This window comes from Gallus gallus, chromosome 5 (assembly GCF_016699485.2).
Source record: "Gallus gallus isolate bGalGal1 chromosome 5, bGalGal1.mat.broiler.GRCg7b, whole genome shotgun sequence".
NCBI lineage: Eukaryota > Metazoa > Chordata > Aves > Galliformes > Phasianidae > Gallus > Gallus gallus.
This window is the reverse complement of record NC_052536.1, coordinates 5631787-5655903: the sequence shown is the minus strand read 5'-3', so window position 1 is coordinate 5655903 and position 24117 is coordinate 5631787. Positions and strand designations below refer to the sequence as shown.

General features: G+C 40.6%; 1 protein-coding gene across 16 annotated transcripts in view; it reads left to right on the top strand.

The window, feature by feature from the left end:
• Window positions 1-23546, top strand: part of WT1 (Wilms tumor 1) — an 87657-nt gene extending 64111 nt beyond the window's left edge. For 10 of the 16 annotated variants that reach the window (XM_040700510.2, XM_040700509.2, XM_040700512.2 and 7 more), the window contains 5 exons: window positions 4521-4623; window positions 5977-6127; window positions 12785-12874; window positions 13974-14066; window positions 17430-18790. In XM_040700510.2, the coding sequence (XP_040556444.1) occupies window positions 4521-4623; window positions 5977-6127; window positions 12785-12874; window positions 13974-14066; window positions 17430-17551 (559 nt within the window). In that variant the 3' untranslated portion in view covers window positions 17552-18790. Of the gene's footprint in view, window positions 1-4520; window positions 4624-5976; window positions 6128-12784; window positions 12875-13973; window positions 14067-17429; window positions 18791-18887 lie in introns of those variants that run through there. The other 6 variants (NM_001397547.1, XM_046941327.1, XR_005859984.2 and 3 more) reach the window with 5 other exon arrangements.
• The last annotated feature ends 571 nt before the right edge of the window (window positions 23547-24117 follow it).

The following is a 24117-nucleotide window of genomic DNA, read 5'->3' as shown; positions in this document are numbered from 1 at the left end:
TTCTAAACCCTAAAATTCCTGTTCCTGCATTGAAACACAATTAAATTGAGGCTTAATGTGGTGCCTGTTTTATGTAATCTTGCTTTCTGGCTGTTTTTATTCTTCCAAGTCTGAATCTCACGAATCAATTTGTATTCATGTTTTCATCTGAAATTTGCTAACTCTTCTCAGCGTGCCCTCAACCTTCCCTTTTTTGGTCCATGAAATAATAATAAAAAGCTTAACTCTACAGATTAAGTTGTAACTGGTTTATACATTAGACAGACAATTTCAGCTTAACAAAGTAAAAATGGTGTGAGAGAGAAATTGCAGCTTGATTATTTTTTTTAAATATTCAGATTAGAATGTCATCTTTTATGAGGTTTTTTTATAACCACTTAGATTGATATAACTCTCTAAAGCTGCTCTGTTTTTCATCACACGTTCTCATCAGTAAAACCTTCATTTTTATTAATCTTTGTACAATCTGTACAACTTTGAGATTAATCATTTAAAAGAGCTACTCTCCGGGTGTTGAGGATACGCCGGACTAGCGGTAAATGCAAGCCCTTCTAAGTGCTCTGCAACACTATTGCTTGCTTAGCGTTTTGCCTTGCAAGTATCAGCCTTTGTTTCCCAGCTATCTAGAGTTACGTTGTATGGATGTGTTTCCAGGTCTGTTTCTGGCTGCCTAGAACCAGAGAACAAAATAACCCAGTCGTTGTTTTACCAGCTAAGGTGATGAACTGCAAATATTTATAGTCCAGTTCTGCCCGTGTGCTGTTCCCATTGAAGTTAAAGGGAATTGTATATTTACAAGCAAAGGCAGAAACAAACTGTGAAGCCAAGTCCTTCAGTCTTTACTCAAACAGAAATTCCTGCTCAATCCTCACAGGCCAGTTTGGCTGCATCCAGCCTTGCTTAGCTTGTGAGTCCTTTTAGGACTTGTGGAGGGACTGGTCTAGCATCTCTCCCAAATACAGCTAAGCCTTACTAGGCTTTTTTCCCCCCTCAACTGCTGGTTACCCTCCTGGCCTCAGTTGAATGTCGCTTGGGACTGCTCAGCCCCTGGAGCTTTGGCCATGCTACCAGCTGTGCTTCAGGGGGCACAGCCGTGGGGCGTGGGGGGCATTGCCTGAGCAGTCTACCCTGTAGGAGGGAACGTGTGGGACTGCTGGAGAAGCCTCTCTCTCCTGAGGTGTCGGTGTTTACCTGCCCTGAACTATCGCTGCTCATCTGAACAGCATGGCGTCATCTCTAACATGCTGTCTTTTTAATTCACAGTGCAGGTGTTGTTAGAGGGTCTGGGATGTACCATCATAGTGCTTTGGTGAAGGTCAGGAACGTTACCTGGTCTGGAGAGTGTAGTGGGACAACTTTTTGCTATTATTTGTATAGATCTTGTGACCTATGTGCATGAGTTATTTCCTGTTTGTCTGTTTAAACACAGAATGCCTGACAGGAAAAGCTGAAAGCTAAGGGATCTCCTACCCTCTGAAGATTTTCATTTACTTAATATACTGGAGACATATATTCATCGGTTACTTGCATCATTCACATGCAGTCATTATCTTTTGTAGGCAGTAAAGTAGATGTTTTGAGTTTCAGCAATCTATTTAGGAGATGTATATTTACTGTCAGAGCTTTTATTTTAGTATACAAGCTACAAGCATTACAAAGCAAGCCTGCTGTGTAAAGCACGGCATACCTTTTGTGGCATACATCATGGGTATGCTGTGCAAGAAAAAACCTCATTTCACAGTAAGGTTACTACTGATGGAAGGTGAAGCTCAAGAGAGCAGTGGTGGGGGCTGGTTTCGAACCCCCTCCTTCAGCATTCACATTTCTCCACTCATCAGGAGGAGCAGTCACCTGTTCATCTCTATCTCCTCAAAGAACAGATTATTCCATTGTGAGTAAATATCACCTTAAGCACAAAATCTCACTGTTTTGCAGTCATCATCGCTATGACCAACCAGGCAGCGCTGATGAGACGTTTGCCCTATGAGGTGGGAACTGTGATTGCTGCTTGCTAGAACATTTCTCAAAGAGAGCTGTTTATAAATAGATGGCTCTTCACCTGTTAGTGTGCCATGGGTCAAGAAGCTCCGAAAAGTTTTCATCTTCTAAGCGTAGCTGTTTTGTGTAAAGCTATAATGAAGTATAGTTAGAAATAATGGGAGGAAATACAAAAAAGGCTGAATGTTGAGGAAGCCATCCCAGACACGCAATAAAAACTGAGGTGGAGAACATCCAGAGGATAACTCCCGCTCACAGAGTCACTCTCGAGGGCACAGACGGGCTCTTTGTTCTGTTGCTTATTCTCGGGAGGAGTTACTTCAGAACCAATTGCTTTTCACAGAAGCGTTCAACAGTGGAAGATGAAAAACATGAATTTGGAGGGGAAGTTGGGTTGTGTTTGGTGCCGTGACATTTTGCTGTATATTACTGTTTCTCCTTTAAAGCTTCAGTCCTGCAAACTCTTCTTATCTGAGTTGGTGTCTCTTGTTACTGGCACAGGAATGGAATGAGAGCACACACAGCTACTCAGGGTAACTAATGCTGGAGTTCATACTTACCCTTTATTTGTTGATATGTTACAGATCACTGGCAGCTTCTACTGCAGGAATTCCTCCTTATGAATAGGCGTTCTCATCTAATTTCTGTTTTAATGTGTGATTAACATGAGTATCATGATGGGCTTGGTACTTTTCAACTTTTTTTTTTTTTTTTTAATCAACTATGGGCTTTGCTGCCTTTAAATGGAGAGGAAAATTCTGCGCTGGTGGGAAATGTGAGTTGTGCAAATGGCAATTTCTTACTTGTATTACAGAACAAAAGGCCACATCTGGACCCTGAGCAGGGAGGAGAACCTGTTTAGTTAGAAATGGTGTCTAGAGAAGCATTAATACGTCTAAATCAGCTAACAGTGTATTCTTCTGTTCTATCAGAGATTCTTCATTGCCAGCACCCCAAGACTTATTTGATTATAATCGCCTGGTTGGCACCTAAAATTGAAACTAACAGCTTTCCTAGAAAGTGCAGCCTTTGTTTTGAGCAGCCAGGTGGAGCCAGGATTTGAACGCAGTATTTGAAGCAGCTACTTGAGCTCGAGGAACACATCTGCCAGGTGGCAGCCTGCGAGCCGCTAAGTGGAGGAATACCAAGGAATGTGACCCACGTGCTGGAGTAGCAGCGGTTCACAAGTAGTGCTCCCTTCCTCTTTAGCGAAGTTCACAAACTGTTGAAACATCTCCCGCATTCCAGTCCAACTGGCTGTTCTGCAAATCACTTAAGAGGTTTAAAACTTCCTTGTAATTCTACTCTGCACATGAACTTTGAGTGAAGAGAAAGGAAGGCACAGTGAAACGAGAGCCTGGGCCTCAGGGACCCCTTAAAATTGCTATTGCAAGCATTTGGCAAAGACTGGGATAACATCCTATGTATCCATCTTTGTCCCTAGCTCTGTGCCCTTGGGCTTTGTTCTGAGCTTTCTGATTTCTAGCGCAGTGTGAAATATGAACATTTACTGTTGCCAACGTACATTAATACATGTGGCAACATCCACACTAATCTAACATACTTATTTAAAGTATATTTATATCAACATTAAGAAAGTCACAAACAGGAAAAAAAACAAACCCTGCAATATTCCTAATGTTCTAGGCAGAAGAGTGTAAGATTTCAAGAAATAAACATGAATAGATAAATATGTGGCTGATTCACCCTGAAAAGACAGCACGAGTTACACATTTTTAACATTATCATGACGCTGCATAAGGAGTCCCAATAATGTATACTTTTTTTTTTTTTTTTTTAATAAAGGATTAATTTGCAGTGCATCCTGCAAGCTGATATGTGGGATAAATAGTTTGGACACTGATTTGTAATCTCTGTTTATGAGTACATGACTGCTGTTCTTATAAATGTCATCACTTTCTTGGTAGTATCTGGTAATATCTGAGTCATGAAGTGCTGACAAAAATCCACTGCACTTAATGTGAAACTTGAAGCATTTTGCTCATTCCAAAAGATATTAGCAATAGCCAGCCCCACATTTAGCTGATAAATAATGTGTACATGTGCACATGACACAGTTATGCTGCTATGTGGATTTTTCCCCTTTACCTAGAATCTTTGTGGAAATACATCAGAGTTCAAATCATGAGGTGCTTTTTTCTTATTTCTCTTCTCTTCTCTTCTCTTCTCTTCTCTTCTCTTCTCTTCTCTTCTCTTCTCTTCTCTTCTCTTCTCTTCTCTTCTCTTCTCTTCTCTTCTCTTCTCTTCTCTTCTCTTCTCTTCACTGTCTTAAAGGATACCAACAGCTGTGTGTATGGAGTCTGTGCATTGTGCTATAAGGGAGCAGGTCCATGCGAAGGTGGAGCAGGCTTCCTTTGGTGAATTCCACTTGAGCTTGGATATCCTCCCTATGCAAACAAACTCTACATATGTTATCACCAAGTTAAGAAATTAAACCTCTCACATGGAGCAAAGTACTGAAAAATATTTCATTTTTCCATTATTCCTTTCTTTATTTGCAGCCATACGACAGGATATGAAAATGAGAACCACAGTGCTCCCATGTTATACAGCTGTGGGGCCCAATACAGAATACACACCCATGGAGTCTTTAGAGGCATACAAGTAAGTATAGTAGGGCATTACTCATAGGGAAGTAACACTGCTGCCTGTTTGTAACGTTCATTTACTACCTTACCAGTATTTATAAATTCAACTTTGACTTGAGTTTCCCCATGGCATTAAGAAGTGGTTGACCTAAGTGTCACGACTTCACTGAAACCACTGAAGTATAATGTAAGATTTCTTTCTGACTCAGTCACTTGAAATTGTTTATTTTTAAAAGCTATCTGTGAGGCAGTATTTCTTACCAGCTGCTCCAGATGGTCCAAAATATAAGATTCAGCTTGCAACTTCTAGCTCCAGCCACTTTGGCCATGTGAAACCTGTGTTACAATGGGCTAAGTCTGATAACTGTGTAAGAAAGTATTAGATGACACCTTGCTTTCAAGGATTTCCAAAGCTTTACGAATCCAAACACATTTCCTTAAAACAAAAATAATATAAGAAGTGATTGTTTCCTAACGACTAAGAAAATATTCGGAAGGAATTTTTCATTCATGGGAGTGAATTTCCTCTTTTTCGGAAACGATTATATCACTGATAAATGCCACTGTAAAAGATACAGCTTCTTAAAACCGATGGAAAAGTCATCACATACCATTTACCTCCTATGTGTTGCTCCTTCTGTGTAATTAGCGTAGACAAATGTTTTTAGATGGCATTTTTTCTCCTTTTTTTCTGTTCTGTATTAGTTTAACAAGTCCCTATTCAGTAGCAAGCTCTCAGGAACAGGTTTGTGAGCCAGCTTTTTGCTGAGTAAATAAAAGTAAACAGCTGACATGTTTACGGAAGCTCGTCGTGTCAGCAGGAGAAGATGGTCTTTGGTGGAACCTTTGAGGGACAGTGGCCGAAACTCATTGAAGCTGAACTGCTCACCAGCTCCACCTGGGCAGTTTTTCTTGTTTTATTTTTTAACAACTTGTATTAACCCAATACATTTATTTCCCTGCGCCTTAATTACATATGAATATTTAATGTAATATAATGTTACTCTGGCTAATGCTCTTAGCTATATGCCGGTATATACTTAAAGCTATTTCTTATGCCAGTCAGTCTTACTTCCAGGATTGTGTGGTTATATCTGAGGTCTAGAATATTTAATCTTGCATATAAATATTAATGAGATAATTTTGAGTTCACTGTTTCTCCTTCATTTAATTTTAATGCTCTGGAAATAACAGGTTAAGATATACTCAGGTTGTATTTCGTTAATATGTAGAGTAAGTTACTGTTTGCAGTGTGGTGTATTTAAGTATTTCTTGTCATGGAGAAGTACCGCTGACTGTTTGCCTTTCGATTTGCTGAACATAAGCTTGTGAACATTCACATTGCATTAGCAAGTGTCTGCTATTGTAGGATGTCCGACGAGTGCCAGGAGTAGCTCCGACTATTGTCCGATCAGCAAGTGAGACAAATGAAAAACGCCCCTTCATGTGTGCCTACCCCGGCTGCAACAAGCGATACTTCAAGCTGTCCCATCTACAGATGCACAGCAGAAAGCACACTGGTAAGTGCTGGCATTGGATGGCATACATCATGTTACAGTGGGCAGGGTGATTTTAAAACAGCCTACGGTGCAAGAAATGATCTGCCAGGTCAGGGGGAGGGAGACTCTGTTAGTTGAGGGTGTATGTATGTGCTCTGTCATCTGGGCAGTCCCTCTTTTGGATGCAGAAGACTCTGTGAATCCAGTGAAGAAAAACACAGAGCAGTACTGACAGCAAGGAGATCACCGCCTTCCCTCTCTTACTGTCACAGGGCAGCATTCAGGGCTGTGAATGTTTTTTTTTTAATTTAGGAGCATCAAAACTTGCTCCAAAATTTAACTGTTGTTAACTAATAAGAAGTTTCTTCTGCAAGAGCAAACAGGACATTTACCCCTGTACCCTGCAAAAGATTAAAAGGGACTATTTCCCCTATGTGAAGATTTATACTGTTGAAAATATATAATGATATATTTAGATATGCTCCTTATGCATGTTTTTGTTGCCTATCACATTTTTATTAGGCAGCTTTTCTGTGCTAATTAGAAACCTGTGAATAAAATCTGTAAATATGGATGGTCAGTCAATGTGTGGCAAAAGGTCGAAAGGGTGAAACAGAGCACAGACAACTGTTAAGACTTAGCAGATTGTCAGATATTTCATAAAACAATAGTTGCACACTTTTCCTTTTCGATACCATGTTCTGACATTAGTTACTTGCATAAAACAATGACAGGTAAGAAATGAACATTACAAAGCCCTTTGATTTCTGAGTATGCAAGGCACAAAGTATTCTGATAGACATCTTCAGTTTTGCTAAAATTACAGATATAATTTAGATTGCAGCTGGAGTTTAGTCTTTAGAGCCAAAGGTCTACAGAAGTGCTGTTATACTTTCTGGGAGGTGGTGGAGTCACCAACCTTGGAGGTGTTCAAGGAACGTTTGGATGTTGTGTTGAGGGACATGGTTTAGTGAGAACTGTTGGTGATGGGCGAATGGTTGGACTGGGTGATCCTGTGGGTCTTTTCCAACCTTAGCGATTCTATGATTTATTTATTCTATGATAGAGAATAGGACTATAACAGCCTAGCATCCCTAGAGAGACTTCTTCCCTTGTATTTGAGGTCATAAACAGCCCTTCCTTCTCCTTTGGTTTATGCTATAGTGGAAAAGTATATAGAGAAAAAAGGTTTTTTTTCCCTTCAGACATCTCTTCTTTGCAGGTGTACCCAGATCCTTCTGCCGTTATATTGTGTTATGTTGACAATAAAACTTGTTTTTTCTTCCTCTAACTTTGCACGTCCCTTTCTGCAGGTGGTGAGTTTGACACCCAGAGTTTGTCTTTGCTGATAAAAATGTTGTGATAGATAAGACCCTGTGAACTTCCTTTAGCTTGGAGCTAAAGAGAGGAAGCAAGGGGAAACTGCACTACTGGTGTGAGCGTTGCTTGGGTAATTGGTTAAACTGCATGGCCGAGGCATTCAGGTTCTGGATCAGAAAGGAGTTTCCCCTTTGTCAGACTGGCAGGGACAGCTAGGATTTTGTCCTCCAGCTTGTTGCATGAGTACTAACCATTTCCTATAGCTATTATCTGGGAATTTTACTTACTAAGTTCCCAGCTGCTTGTAGATACCCAAGACTTGATGTCCTTCATTTCTTGTTTCTTCCTGTAGTCTGTTATTCCTATCTTTTGTGAGTGCTTTGTCAACTATTCAGTATGGGAGCATCTGGAGTGGATAGACCGAACACTTCTGAGTTTTCTTGGTGCCCGTGTGGTCCTTGCCAGACCCATGCTTTTCTGTACTTCTGGGCAGCTGAACTGACTGTGGTGCAGAGCCATTTCCAGCCTCGTAGGTAACTTCATGTCTTTCTTTATCTGACCCTGATCTATGGCTCCTTCTTGTGGAAAACCTCATCATCAAAAGAACACGCAGCAGTGGCACAAAGCTGCACCAGGAGGGATTCAAACTGGGCATTAGGGAACGTTTCCTTACCATGAGGGTGGTCAGACACTGGAACAGGCTTCCGAGGAAGGTGCTTGGTGCCCCATGCCTGTCAGTGTTCAAGGGGCATTTGGATGACATGCGCTGAAGGGGTCAGGCAGCTGGACTTGGTGATAGTAGAAGGGCCCTTCCTGCAGAGCTGTTGTCTCCAAGGGCAGATCAGTCACTGCTACAAAGAATGTGTGTGTTTTGTTGCTAACAGTTATGATTGCTACAGCTCACACTTATCATCTTCCTGCTCTCCACCTGTTTGGTTTTATGTGAGGGGATATCTTAAGGGACCAGTGTGATTAAGATGAGGCTGTTGGTATATGTTGATAATTATGTAGCTGTCTCTTAGGTCTTCATGTCTCTTTTCTGCCTGTAACACAATGAACTCCATTCCATACCACTGCTCTAGAGTTCACTGCAAAGTATAGAAATTGGGTTTGCTGGAATCAGCATCCACACTTAGATGGAATGAAGCTGGTGAACGTAATGCCTAATCCATACTACATCTTTTCTTCTTCTGCTCTAATGCTTTAATGGGGAATCCTGACAAGCCATTTTGAGGTTAGAGAGCAATCAGATACTAACTCAAGTGGAGGACTGTTTGTTTGGGATACCTCTTTACAGCCAATATAAGGTTTTATGCATCCTCCTGTAAGGTGGTCCTGGATTCACTCATGGGTTTGAAGCTCTTCCCACCTTTCTTAATGTAGTGGTAGGACAATTTTTTAATAACGGACACGCAGTTTGAGAACAAGCTGTAACATACACCTGATATTAGAAAAACAGATTATATCATGATGAAATAATGTTCACTTTTGCTTATCTTTTTGCTTTCTATCATAAATATTTGCGGAGAACTTGACTCATCAGATCTTCCATTCAGTGGCTGCAGTATTGCAAAATCAAACAGGGCCCTGACACACAACTGGGTTCTGTAATCTGTTTTTACCACTAGTGAAAAACAGTATTTTTGTAGAGAAAATACTCTCTGCCTTTTTGCTGGGGATATTCTTCAGCCTACATGTGCTCAACTGCATGTGTCAGTTTCTACCATGAAGCATGACAACGTGTAATTAAGAAAGTAAATACTTTATGTGGCAGGGGATAGCTATTGGAAGTGAATTTCTGAGGCTCTAGGCAGCACAATAATGTAGATAAATAACCAATTTCTTGCTAATCATCTCAGAACAATTTCTTTGCTTTGACTAACAAAGTATCTTTTCTTCACGGCATGTGTGACCATGCTGCTAAATGCCTTACAGTCATTAATGCAGTTCATCATTACAGTACCTTTGAAAGGCAGAGCTCTATCTTCTGTGTAAGCAGAAGATAAGTGGGTGGTGGTGTGCTTGAGTTGGGAACTGCACAGACCCCTAAAGTATCCAGTGCAGTAACTTATAGGATAGCACTTTTTGTCAACATTGCTTTGAAATAATGAAATAATCCCATTTCTATGGGATAAAATAAGATTATTTATCTGTTTAAAACACGAGATCTGTTTCTGCAAAAGCAACAACATTGTCTCACACCTGAGCTCTGGTGTGAAGGTGACAGAAAGCATTGCCTATACACAATCTGTACTAAATAGAAAAACATCAGTTTTCTGAGTTTGCTAAAGCAAACTGTGTTGAACAGAAACATACTCCATTGGTACAGCTGTGATTATGGGGATTGTGCTTGTTTGATTAGTCGGGTGTAGAAGAAAAGAAGCTGAAGTTGGTGAAGTGAGTATAGACAAGCGTTCAGATACTCACTGAGACTTGTTGTCTTCTGTGTCAAAATCAGCCTCCTCTCCTCACGTTCTCTGGTTAGCAACAAGCTTTTGCTCTCGCTGTGTGCCTTAATTAAATTAAATGATAATGAATATTTGTGCAACTGCTACAGCAGTGGGAATTTCTGTTTTCCCACGTGTCTGTGCAAATTAATTTGCACCAGAGATGTACACGCTTCCTCCAGTTTGAGTTAACCTGCTTTGAGCAAAAAGGTTTATTTTATTAATTGTATTTATTGCAAAGGATGTAAAGGCTGATTCAGACGTTCTGTGATTATTGAGCTTTTTTTTTTCTATATATTTTCCTAGTTGTTATTCCAGTACTGCTATCTCATCCATCCTCTCATTAGACACAAAGTTTAGCTTTTTTCGTTGCCCTCTTTCAGTAATAAAATGTAAGTAATCGTGGAATCCTTTGAGTTGCAGGTGAAAGGACTGGTGAAGCTTCATCTTCTGTTTTGTTTTGAAACTGTATATGGTCACATAGGAAGGTGACAGTATTATGGGATATTTTTTGTACATTGAGAGGCTTGGGTCTTTTATTGGAGGGACTCTAATAGGCTGAGGGAAACACGACACTTTTCTAACCCCTTTCTGTATAGCGATTTCATGGGATACCAGCAGACTTCTAACATGGGACATCTCGGTCATCCTGTTTTCATGAAACTTACAGAAGTTAACTGGTATGTGGCAGCTGGCCTCAGCAGGCTTTTTACTTGACACTAGTTGGCATGGAAGATGTAGAAGGAAAGAGAAGTTAGTCTTTCTGGCCAAATATTGTGTTGCCTCTTGTTTATTTACTGTTAGTTTTCTACAGCGTCAATGTTATCTCTGTGTAAGCACACTGGATTGATTCCTTTAAAAAATGCATTGCTTAAATTTGTCCTTAATTTAATCATTTGTATTTCAAAGTATTTAAAGAAATACTTTAATGCACATTCTATCAGACCTGCTGCATGGTTTTATTCAAAGACCTCCTTAACTATCTTCTGCATTTACATTGCAATTAGCAGACAATCATCCTGTCACTGCATTCTGCACTGCTGACATTTCCCCTCTTAAATCTGCCAAAGGGCAGAATTCCTTGGAAGTAAGTGGTTTCTGAAAAGCAGGCACCCCCCTGGGAGCCCTTGTGGTCAAAGTGTGTGGAACTATTTCAAACACCTGTGGCAACTTTAATCCTTGATGCTAATAAATTAAGCACAGCAGACATGGAAGTTGTCCACACCTACGTTTGAGAATCAGTAAACTCCTTTGGGTGACTGTCACAGGAAGTTAACTTGTTCTTGCAGATTTAGCTGCTTTTGTGAAATCTTGATCCTAACTACATTGGTATGAATTTGGAATGCTCTTCTTAATTTGCTGCTTATGTTCTTACCTAGATCAGATGGCTTCTGCTTTAAACTAAAATAGTTGGTGCTGATATCTAAGGCCATGGTCCTGAATATAGGATCGTTTTATTCATCAGCCTTTCAAATGATTCCATCATAGCTCTTAAATGGCATCTAAGAAAAGGCCAGACAAACAAACTTCTTTCTGAAAGCAGGCATGTCTTTAGTCCTTTACATCCCATACCACGTCCTGTTATCCTAATGATTCCAAACTAAAATTTATGTAAGGTACACCATTTAGCTTTCACCAACAGTGGAGAACATGAATGTGACTTCAGAGTCATATTCCTTGCGGTACCTCAGGATGTACTGTCCCCAGTCAAGATGCAGTGGGTGCTAAGAAGAGCCTTTTTCTCATCATAATATAAGCAGAAATGCAAATAATTCCAGCGAAGACTTGAGTGATTTCATTTGTGCTGTGTGAGGCTTCTCTGCAGGGCTGTGGCACTGGAAACAAATTTTGTGTAGGTAGAAGAACAACTATATCTTAGTCTCTTGCAGGACTGCAGTGTTGTGCAATGGAGCCTTAGACAAGGTGATAATCAGATCTGAAATGCCATACAGCTCCTCCTGTAACAGCATACAGGTTAGATTTTTTTTATGCTGGCTGAATTTTCACCAACTCAGTGGTATGCTGCATTCCAGCAATGTTTCCCACTTTCCTCAGGCTCCTCAACTGCTCATTTCTTCCTGCATCTTTTTGTGTTTGGTGAAGCCTTGTGCTTTAAAAAAAAAACTTTTGCTTTTAAAAACTAAGTTCATTTATGACACTAGCTTGCCTAGGGATTTCAAAATAATAATTACTTTATTTATTTTAAGTCAGAAGCTTACTTTTGGTCCCAGGGAGAATGCATGCTGAAGGTCTCTGCTGAACTGTACAGGGTGGAGGAAGAGTTTGTGTTTCCATGAGGCTTTGCAATAATTCACAGCCTTGCCTGCAGGAGGTGTGCACCTACAGATAAAATTCTATCTAGGATTGCTTTATGGAAGAAACATCATCCGAGTTTTGAGGAAGAACATATTGTTTTGTGGTTGAGTTTTGCTCGCTTTCTTTGAATTCATTTAGTATATTGAAAGTTACCACATCATTTATTTAGTTTTTGTTTGAAATTTGACTTACAGCAAGCTGCAAGTTGTTCCCTTGTACGAGTTTATAACTGGAACAGTTGGCAAGGGTTTCTTGTGGTTTTCAAAGAAATATAGAAAAAAATCTCTGTTCTTTTTCAGCAGAAAACAAAAAATATCATACAACCTAAAAGTTCTCATAGCTTTCATCTGGTGGACCATTTTTTAGGATGAACAGATTCAAGAATGGTGACAATGTGGTAAATTATGCCAGCCTTTCCCCACTGGTTCCAGCACAATTGTATGGTTCTATAGCAATTGAGACTGTCCTTTCACTAAATTGCTTTAGAAAGTGGGGAGGCCTACATTTCTTACTGTAGCACATTTAATCTTCTGATTCTAGCTGGCACACTTCCCAGTTTGGCCACATTTTCACATAAACTGTTGGTACTTTGCAGGTGAAAAACCATATCAGTGTGATTTTAAGGACTGTGAACGAAGATTTTCTCGTTCAGACCAACTGAAACGGCACCAAAGACGACACACAGGTATGCTGGCAATGCATCTGTAGTCTTTAAAAGAGTTCATATCTCTATTTAAGTTGGAATCCAAAAAGTGTTCTTCTAAGCTTCTGATATATCTGCTCATGCACAACGCCGGTAGTGACAAGTTCTTAAAGTTAGCTTTAGGAAGGGGTTGTAACTGTGTTGGGTTTTTTTGTTGTAGGCATTAAAGCACTACTTTGGTTGTATATGTGACCTTTTCATCCAACCACCATCTTTTTGAAACAGATTTCTGAATGAAACTGCTTGCTATATGGTATTCCCAATGTAATAAATATACTGTTTTTTAAAGCCAGAGTTCTGTGAGAAAGAGTAACCAGATAAATGCTGCTGTAGATGTTTTGATGTTTGTGTGGCAATGCCAGTATGTGAGTGCTGCACACATGCAACATGAAAGGCTGGTGGACTTACTGTGAACTTCCACGTGGAAAGCAGAAGGGAGAAGGAAAAGCCATACCAACTGAAGTATCTAATTCAGCAAGACACCTCATCTTAGATTTCAGCCTTTCTTGAATTCCACCAACTAAAGAAGGATTCTAGGAGTAGCAAGGAGAGAAACAGCAAAGATCTGGGTGGTTGGATTATACTGGAGTGCAATTGACTAAAAATAGCCAGGAAAATGTATAGCAGATGTTAACATCCAGTGGAGAAGGCAGCAGCAGTCATGATCAGGACTGAGTGCTACCCAGATTCAGCAGTCTTTCTTGGTGAATCACTTATTAGGTTATCATTTACTTGTACTCTTAGGCAGCCAAAACTATTTGTAAGTCCAAATTCATCAAAATTTTTTATGCTTGATATTTTTTTGAAATATCAAGACAGCACATTTCAGCATTTCTGGAGTTCTTGGAGGACTAAATTAACAGGCTAGACAGCTGCTCTTCTTAAAATCACAGACAAGGAGATGGTGATGACCATGGTCCCCTGCCTGGGAGCTGAAACATGAGGGCACCCTGCATGGGACATGAGATTTTTCAGAACAGGAGCACAAAAGTCCAGACTTTTGAAAATTCAGGAATAGCCAATGTCATTCAGCCTTCCAAAAGGTGTTGGGTTATAAAAATAGATTTTTTCCTCTCTCCAGGTGTGAAACCCTTCCAGTGTAAAACCTGTCAGAGAAAGTTCTCCAGATCTGATCATCTGAAGACTCATACCAGGACTCATACAGGTAAAACAAGTGCGTAAACTTTTATTCACATTTATATTTCATTATTTTTTAAGTTTATAATAATGTTGTTGTAAATTACATGATTAGAAAGTTTCTTAACAAGTATTAAATATTCTAAACATCAGAAATAATATCAGAGTGTGCTGGCTTGCCAATGTGACTGTATTCCTAAATATCATCACTTTTTACAATGGGATTTAAGTGACTTTTGAAACTATGCTTTCTTTTTTTCATGAAACTTCAGCTTGGTAAAATATATTCTGTTAGCTATAGTGAAATGAACATCATGGCCTCAGCCCACAAATGTCAACTCCATCTACTGTGTTCACTGAAAAAAACCTACAAGAAAGAAATTTTAATTCCAGCTCCAGCTGAAGGTCTGTAATCTAAAGTATTCATGCCTACCTGTGCTTCTCTTAAGTGTCACTTGAGCCTAATGCAGTGTAGCACGGCAAAGATCTTGCTGCTGCTGCTTTGTAATCTCTCCAGAAGATAAAAGGAGTGCCTTTTGCAAACTCATGTGGACAGACACTGAAGTAAAAGCTTACTCAGATATTCAAGGACCTTTGTGCAGAAACTATAATATTTCATAGCAATACGTGGAAAAAAAATAGCAGGCATTTTAGTCTACTCTGCCCTCACGTAAATGTAAACACCATTAAGAAGCAACTGCAGTGTCATTTGTGTTTTAAGTTTTAGAATTATTCTTGTGAACTGACACCTTCTGTTCCCTTCCACTACGTAGGCAGTATTTTTATGAAGTAGTTGTTTACCAACTTTTGTCATGTTATTAGACATCACACTATTTTCCATACTGAGTTTAACCTTTTAGATTCAGTTTCTCTACTGACCGACAAGGAGCTTGAAAATCTTTTTTTCCTCTGCTAAGGATTCTTTCTTCTCTTCGTGACCATAAAAACACATATTAAAGACTTTCAAAAATAAATAAGAGATTTTCATAAAGGAAATAATTCATCTAAGAATAATGGCATTTTCTGTGGCACCAGCTGGAGAAATGCATCAAGCAGTGGCAATATCAGCATTTGCAACTTGCAGAAGATAAAGAGTGTGGCCATATTACTCAGTTCTCTGTGTAGCTCATGGTGAACTGTAGGGTTTGGTGCATGTGCATGAAGAAAGATATTTTCTTAATCATCAAGAGGTCACATTCTCATGGGGACAACATGGCAAGTGGTTACATGTTAGGAAGTTAGGAGAAACTACATTTCCCCTCACATTTTACCACTAGCTGATCTGCTAATTCGTGGAAGGACTCTGTACTCTCCTGACTTCAGTCATTTTTTTACCCTAGGCCAGCTAAATCAGCGAAGAATCACCCTCTCTAGTGAAACTAACATCCCCATTCTTGTTCTTCCTTGCTCCATGCAATCCAAGCCCACGCTGCCCTTGTTGCTGAAAGCAGCCTCACTTGAGCGCTGATAGCCTCATAGCCCCGCTAGCTCAGATTCTGCACGAGCTCTGCAGCCTAGTTGCTCCTGCTGTGATGATGCTCCCATTGACAAGTTGGATGTTGTGCTCTTTTGACTCTAAAATACACATAACCTGAGAGGAACAAGCATGAGCAATGGCTGGCGATTCTTCATGTCCATCTTGCCCTGTAGCTTCATTCCTTTCTTTTCTCTAAGTCTTGCAACAAAATGCTTAATTAGCTTGTTAACTTGTTCCATGTTAAATTTTGATGAAGTATAGTGCAAGTAACTTCTATCTGTTGTGGGATTAAATGTAAGTCAGTTGTTAAACTATTTGCTCTCTTGTCTCCACAAGCAAGTTTACTGTAAAAGCAATCTTTGCTGAAAAAAAAAACAACAAAAGAATCCAAAAGAAAAGCTCCACACTTCTGTATACATTTTTAGCAATCAAAAAGTGATTTCTGGTATCTGTATAGGGAAGCTGTATAAGGTAGTGTGTGCCCAGCTCAGGATTAATAGATGGTTGCCCTTGTCGCGAGTGGACAGTCATGCTGCTTGTGAAACAGCAAGACTGCATGCTGCTTCTGTGGTGGTAGTTCAGTGAAAATTTGGCCACAGCTCACATCAGTTCACAGGATGATATTGCAAATGCTGCTGAGATGAAAGAAGACCACGTGATACAATCTGTGATTTTTATCAGTAGCTCTGACCAGATCAGCTTTGTCCTATCCTGTTTTATGCACTCATGTGAGATGGTTGATGCTTTTGCCAGCGTATACGTCACGTGGATGAAACAGATTTTGCATAGATTCTCCTGCTTTATGTGATCTGTTTACTGCATGGGATTTTGCAAACAGAGAGACACAACATTGGTGCCACTCACAGATTCATTTTTGCCTGAATTTGGATGTTTGTGAAATGTACAAAGTGTGAGGCAAAGAAGAGAAGAAAATGGTTGGGTGAGCTTGTACTACCCTGCCCCAGTGTGTCCTGAGATGGAGAGTAAGAGGTGTGTAAGACGGCATGGAAGAGTCCTGTCCCAGAGCTGAACCTACTATAAAATACCGCATCTATCTTGAGCCGGGGGGAAGAAAAAGCAAGTCTAAAAGAAACAGGAGTCACCGGGCACTGCTCTGAGCTAATGAAAGCATTCCTGCAGCATTCCTGCAGCATCAGACACAAGGCCTGAAATTCCGCATAATGTTGTAGAAAATCGAGACAGCAGATTAAACTGTAAAAAGGTGATGGTGTTTCTTGTCAAAATTGCAAGCACTTTGTTTGGGGTCATTTTTAGTGGCTATTATTTATACTCATGGGAATGTTATAAAAATACTAAGTATTCTGGTCCTTTAAAATCTCCTGTAGGAAGGAATCTACGTAGACAGTAGTGGGAAACTTTCAGCCTGGTTCAGCAACTTCACGTTGACTGCTGTTGCTTCACCCACCCTCACCACCCTCACCACCACAGTTTCCAATAACTTTGGGCAGAACTTCTTGAGCTTGCAGGAAAAATACTCCTTGACTAGAGGTCAAGCTCTAAATAATCACTGACAGTTCTCCTAGTGAGTGATAGTCAAAGGTGTGACCGAAGCTTCCGTAGGTGCCAGAGTTACTTTTGAAGCAGTTCATCCAAGAATTGAGAGTAATATATACGCGACACTAGGATGTCCAGTAAGGGCCTGTCTTTGGGAATGGTCCTCTGCAGGATGCTGTGCCTTGCCTGCAAAGGCTGTGGCTAAACATCAGCAGAGCGAGCTGTAAGAAAGCACCAGGTGCTGAGGTGAGCAGTAATTGGGGGCACGCTCACACCCTCTCAGGATGCCCAGCACACCTTTCCTGACGGAGATGTGCCTAGCTTCTCACAGGGCTGCAGAAAGAGAAGAAATAGCGATGTCCCAGGCAAGCTCTCTTCCCAGTTAATAACAGGGTGTTTTGTTAACAGGTGAAAAGCCTTTCAGTTGCCGATGGCCCAGCTGTCAAAAAAAATTTGCCAGGTCTGATGAATTAGTCCGTCACCACAACATGCACCAGAGGAACATGACTAAACTGCAGTTGGCCCTTTAGGCATTTCAAACGAGTGAATAAACCAGATGGGACATTATGAGCTACTGCAAACTTTATCAGCCATCTTCGATCACCTCTGTCAGAAAGCTGCAGCTGTCTTCGCATCCCATTTGACACAAGTTAACTAAACAGTAGGATTCTGCTCAGCTTCCATTTGGACTTACAGAATTTCCTATTCAATAACTTCAAAAGATTTTTATTTGCAATTTTATTAAAAAACGAGCAAGATTACCGCAGTTCCAAGATTACTCTAGACTGTACTCGCATTCTATAGGCATTTCAAGTTTTCTGTTTTTATTTTTGCTTGAGCTGTTTCAGGTACCTTTTACTGTACTCTTTTTTGTCCCTCCATGGGTAGGGTGATCAGTGCCTGCTGAAGGTGAGCTTCATGCTTACTGCTTTTGTGCACATGCTGAAGTTTCCAAGCGCTAGAACTGCTACCCTCAGCAGATGAGACAGAACAATCACTGAGATACTTTTTGTAACCTTTGTAGTTGTACTGCCAAAGGGCAAGCTTTTAAACTTGGAAGCAATGCTTCTGAATTTCACAAACCAACCCTTTTTAAAAAAGAACTTATTTCTAGAGCAGCTAGTGCTAGACGAACGAGAACCTCTGCATAGAAAACAAGAATCTTACCATTAAGTTAACTTGTTTTTTAAATAATCACATAATCGATCCCCCCCAAACTGTTTTTTTCATCAAATCGCTCTATTTCTCTCCCTCTCTTTCTGTTTTAATGTATTTGTTTGAATTTATTCCATCACGAGATGCACAGATCTCCTTTCCACAAAAGTGATTCCAATCATTGTAGACATTTGGGATTTGTTTACAATGTAAAGCCACACTGGTTATGTGGCTAGCAAGCTGTATAAACTTAAAACTGAACTTTTAATGGGGCTGGTCCAGGATCTCCATTAACAGATTACTCTTAAGATAAGTAACTTAAAAAGACTCTTTGTCAAGTATATGTGAAAAAGACATTATTAGTGTAAGGAAATATATTGTTTCAGGGTTTTGGGAGGAGGGGTTTATTATTTACTTTTAATTGCTTGAAATTGTGTGTATATATATATATCTGATAATGTATTGCTCCTAGACATCTAAAATTAGAAACTGTATAAATATTAGATGCATCACTGTTCTGATGTTGTTGCTGTTACAAACTATTGATAACACTAAGAATGTAACCTGCATTTTTCACTGAGCTTTCAATTAAAGCCCATTCAAAGAGAAACAAATGAGAGTCCAACAGATGTCTTGTTTCATGTCTGGTATTAAATTTCAAATGCCCTGTCCAATAGAACCCTTTTTTTTTTTTTTTTTTTGTATATAAAGGTACCACCAGCACTGATGACCACTAGTTAACCTGTCCAGGTCTTGACCACAATTTATCCATCTCACTTGGGAATCATACTGGCAGCAGAAAACAGTGTCAAGTTTCATATCGTGCTGTAAAACAGTTGCTTCAATTGTTCATCTTTTTACAAAACTATTCCTTTCCTTTAAACCTGTAAGATTTGTTTAAGAACTTCGCAGAACAGTAAAACCCACTTTATAAATAGAAGTATTGGCCTTCTGTAGAACTGTGCTGAAACCATAAGCACAGATAACTTCTAAGATTAGGATGCCGTGCGGTGACTTTTACTTGAAAGTTAACTTAGAGTTAGGGTGGCTTAAATCAGTTCAGCAGGTTGAAAAAGACAGTCCTTCTTACATGATGAAGTGTGAAAATGGAGATAAAAAAAAATTATTGTTTCTTTGTCATACTGCCTGCTTTTCTTTGGAAGTAAGTACAGCCTGCCTGAGAGCCCTTTGACCTTGCAAAATATTTGTATCTCTTTAGCAAAAATCTTTAATGTATCTTGCCAAGCTTTTTTCTCTAATGTACACAATGGAGTTCTATGATGGGTTGAGCTTTCTCTCTTAAAGTGCAGCTGCATCGTCAAGAAAACTCAACAGTTAATTCTTCAAGTCCTCTTTTTCGCTGGGGTATTGCATCACTGTTAATTACTGTTGGGGTACTGTGACTCATTTGTATCAGTCAACTTTATCTTTTGCTGCCAAAAGACAGCATCTCTCTGGAGAAACTCATAACAAGTGTGGCAAACATCAAATATTTGGAGTAAATGGTGTATATAAAACTGCACAGAATTAAAAAATAAAGCAACTCCTCCTCTTTCTCGAGAGAAAAGTTCAGTCGTAATAACTATGTCCTCTGATTTACCCAGCAGTGTTCTGCAGCTACAAAACAATGTTCTCCAGCCTGCACCCAAAATAGAGAGCTGCCAGAAGTGTTTAGATTAAAAGCCAAAAAAAGAAAAATCAGCCTCCAGTTGCGCCTGCATTAGTCAAACATAAATAAAACTATCTTTTGTGAAATATAACCAAAACTCCGCTGCAGCATAGACCAGGCTTCCAGTGACCTGTAAATAACTACATCCATACTTTTTCTGCTCGGTGAATGGCATGCCAAATAATAATAATGGTAGATGGCAAAAAAAAAAAAAGAAAAAAAGAAAAAAAGTGTGGGGTGATGAGTGACAGAGTGTCCCCCTTTGTTTTTGCTGCCGCCCCTTTTTCAATGAAAGCACTTGCTGCTACTCCGTTGTGTGATGCTCATTATGTCCTCTGACACTCCGACTGCAGAGAAGACAACAGTGATGTTTAGAAGATCTTTTTTATTTTTATTCCTAGTCATTTTACAGTCTTTGTCACGAGGCATCTTATGTCTCTCCCTCTCATTTTCGTTTTTCCAAGATTCTATCAGCAAGGTAAGCCACCTTTATTGAAGTGCTTTACTACATGAATTTCTCGGAAGCAGCCCCCAGATGCTGTTTCTTGCAGCATGCAATTCCTCATTCTGTGGCAAGCAAAACTGCTCAGAAGCCTGAGTTTCTGTGAGCCTGACCTCCATGTGAAAGATGAGGGGACTGCATGCTATTCTATCTCACAAGTATCCTTAGCTCTCTGGAAAATTTTCAATCCCACAATAAACAGGGAAAGTCTTTTATGCCTCTGACCTGTGTTCATAAACTGAAACTACTCAGCAATGTTATTTTGGCTGATGGTTAAATGTCTACTTTGGCTGACATACTTCTTCTGTTCTGTAGCTTTCATCACCCCCCAGAAGACAGAATGTTAGTGGCATAAGTAGCACTTGTGTTTTTTCTTGTCACTTCATTAGGTACAGTACATGTTGGGTAGGAAAGGGAACATGATGTCAGTTCTCTCCGATGTTGTCAGCCAAGATTCAAGGATTCCCTTGCACCAGTTTTTTCAAGGTAGATGACTCCAACCAAGTGTCCTCTCTGCTTGTTGAAAACTTAAGACCTAACATGCCTAGATTGTAACCACCTGATGGTACTCTTGGTGCATGTCATATTCTTTAAGAGAATTGCAGTGACCAAAAAGTAGGTCCCAAGACGCTACTTTGCTGCAGTAAAGCAAACAACATAAAGGCAGTCCTATTGTCCAGTCATTCCTTCAAGGGAAGCAGGAGACTTGCAGAGAAGAGCTCTTTGTTTCCCTTTCCATGGTGGTTTAGGCAGCTTGTTCATTGTAGAAACCAATCCAACTTGGCCTATCTGTTTCAGGATGCTAGTAGGATTCATTAAACTGCTCCACCAACCTTATGGCTACTGAAATGGGTCCTGAAGACACAGGTGGGTGCTTTAAACCAGTGTTTCTTCCTCCCTCTCCTGCAGGCAGGCACTGAGAAAACTCTATCACATGCAGTGTTTTCCAATCATCAGTGTGACCTGACAGTAAATCCAGTCCAAGGCTTTGGGGTGGACTGAGGGCCTCCAAGAAGATACCTGCAGCTCTGCACCTCAGAGCTGCCTGCACCTGGTGAGGTGGGTACACAAATGCAGCCAGCTGGCAGAGGTGTGTTGCCAGAGGATGGTCAGAGCTGTACTGCCCAGTCCTGCTCGAGCCCTGCTTGTACCTTCCCCCTGGGGCAAGAATGGGCAGGGAGAATCACTCAGTGTTTGAGCTGGGGAACGCTTCCACGCTTTAGGAAACTTCTCCTTCCATGAGTTAACAAAGATGTCATTAAAGGCAACGTATGCAGTTCAGAATGGCACTAATGGACAAGAAGATCCAGCTGCAATATTTGGGAAGATCCCATAAAAGATTCATTAGGATCCTTTTAGTTCCTGGAAGTCCAGTTGGCACAAAGGAGCCTACTGAGAGTGAAGATCTGGTCACAAACGTGGTGAGTTTAAAAAAACCCAACAAAACAAACCCCAAACCCAGCCCCACTGACACCGTTCTAAAAATTAGACAATTAAGAGTAAAACCAGGAATGTAGCCAGAACTATTCCACCTCAAATAATAAACACAAGGATAAGTTGCCAAGTGAGGTCAAAGAAGCAAATGGTAAAGTGAGTTTAAGAGACAGCTAGACACTTTTATGGGGAGAGAGAGGATTGAAGGATACAGTGACAAAACCGGGGGTAGAGCTGAGATAACTCAGAGGACAGGCATGGTGGGCCAATAGCTCGAAGAGGGCTCTGAAGCCCAGCTCTGCAGGCGAGCACAGGGGAGGATATGGGTGTTCTGGGGAGATAGATGCACCAGGGCTGTCTGCAGTGCCCTATGGGGGGTGGTGGGAAGCTGGCAGAGCAGTCCAAGAGGGAGTTGAGCCTGGCAGGTAGCAGTGGGTGCACTCTCAGGTGCATTGGCTGTAACTGCTGCCTTTGGGTTCCCTAATGAGATGCCCTGGCAGACTTGCTAAAAAAGCTGATTTTTGAGGAGCTCCTGCCTAAGCAGCTTGTTCTGTAGTAAGTTATCAGTGCAGAGCTCAGACAGAGACACCAAAAGGAAAAAAAATAAACACCCAAAAACACAACTTTTTTTTTTTTTTTTTTAGTTTTCATGAGAGACTACTTGTAATATAGGAAACAACAGGGCTGGCTAGAATATGATTCAAATGAATCAAAGACAAAATATACAGAGATTATGTTCTTCTCTGCTTGTACTAAGCTGCATACTTTCACGTTGACGTTGCCAGCACAGCCTGTGTCAATTCCCATAAAATATCCTGGCAGAACTTCCGTGGCTTCAAATAGCAGCGTGATGAAGCCGGGTTTTAAGTGCTCTGTTTGGCCATCAGCTAGATAATCTTTAAGGTCCCTTCCAGCTCAAAGCATCTCTGCACTGATGAGCTGATGTGGCTCCACCAACACAGAGAGGTTCTTAAATAACTGTGGTGAGGGAACCAAGACAAGCATGGCCACTGGAAATAAGCCAGAGCATCAGTTAATTAAAGTACAGTTCTCCGTAGACTGTGAAATCCAATCAGAAATGCCAGCTGCGAATCCTCGAAGGGCTCTGAGTGCTGAGGATGGTCTGAAAGGTGGTACTCTCGTGGAAGCCACACATAACATGGTCGGATCTTGGGCTAGGGATGGTAGGAGCTCAGGAAAATGCTGCCATAAAGAGCTTGCAGGCCACAGGTAAGGTGTTCAAATGCACAGGTTTAAAGGCGCTGAACATCTTGAATGATAAAAGTACAGTCCCAGGCAAGGCTTCTTTAATCCTGGTGAATAAATGCGTATCACATAGGTGTAAATATTATTTAATAGCATCACTGTTTGTTTGTTTTTTAAATGTGAAACAGGCTGCTCATATTCTGGTTAACTCTTGCAGAGCCAAGATCTTAATCTGCAAAAATAAGCTGAACAGTAATGGAAAGATCTGCCTGACCATCCTGGCTTGAATGGCTAGATGGACCTTGTACAAAACCACGTGCCCTTCCCCAGCATGGAAAACACTCTTTTGGTGCGAGAGGATTAAAAAAACACACAGGGCACTGAAACTCCTTAGTATGGTGGTGCAGGAGGGAAATACAACTGTATTTATTTTCGGGCTGTTTCTTTTTATGTCTCATTCGCCTCTGAGTCATGCCCCAGGACTCCCATTCGTTGGAATGAAAGGGTGAAAAACACAACTTAATGAACAAATAAATAAATAAATAGCCTCATTGCCTGGAAAGAAATCCTGCCCCAGGGCTTCTTGGGATACTGTGTGTCTTTGTGAATGTGCTCTAGTAGTACTGTTGTACCAGTAGACACACATGCCTAATGTTCCCTCCTGGAAGGGCCTCTGACATTTTTAGGTACATCATTGAGCTTTTTAGCTTAAGCTGTGGGCCTCATGCCACAGCAAAAGGTACGCTGTAAATGCAAATAAAGAGGTTTTTATCCGCTGCGTGGGAAGAACCGCGGCCCAACACAGAACTTGGAAGCTTTTCCATTCTCAGACACTAGGTGGCTCAGCCTGGAAGGTTTCCTTGTTTATAGCACAGCTGCATTTCTGGGAACTCCATACAGCCCAGCCACCCGCTGCCGCTGCTGGAATTTCCTAACTTACAACAGAAAGTTACAGCGCTTGCAAAGCAGCAGTCCGAGCTGAAGAATATCGTGTAACACAACTCAAAGTGTGTTTCAGTATCCCGAGCACTGTACTGTTGTTGTTTTTGCAGCCTTTCTCCAAGTGGCTCTGGGCAGCTACTGAGAATCACAGCTTTTAAAATCTGGTTGCTATTTGTCTCTGGTATTGC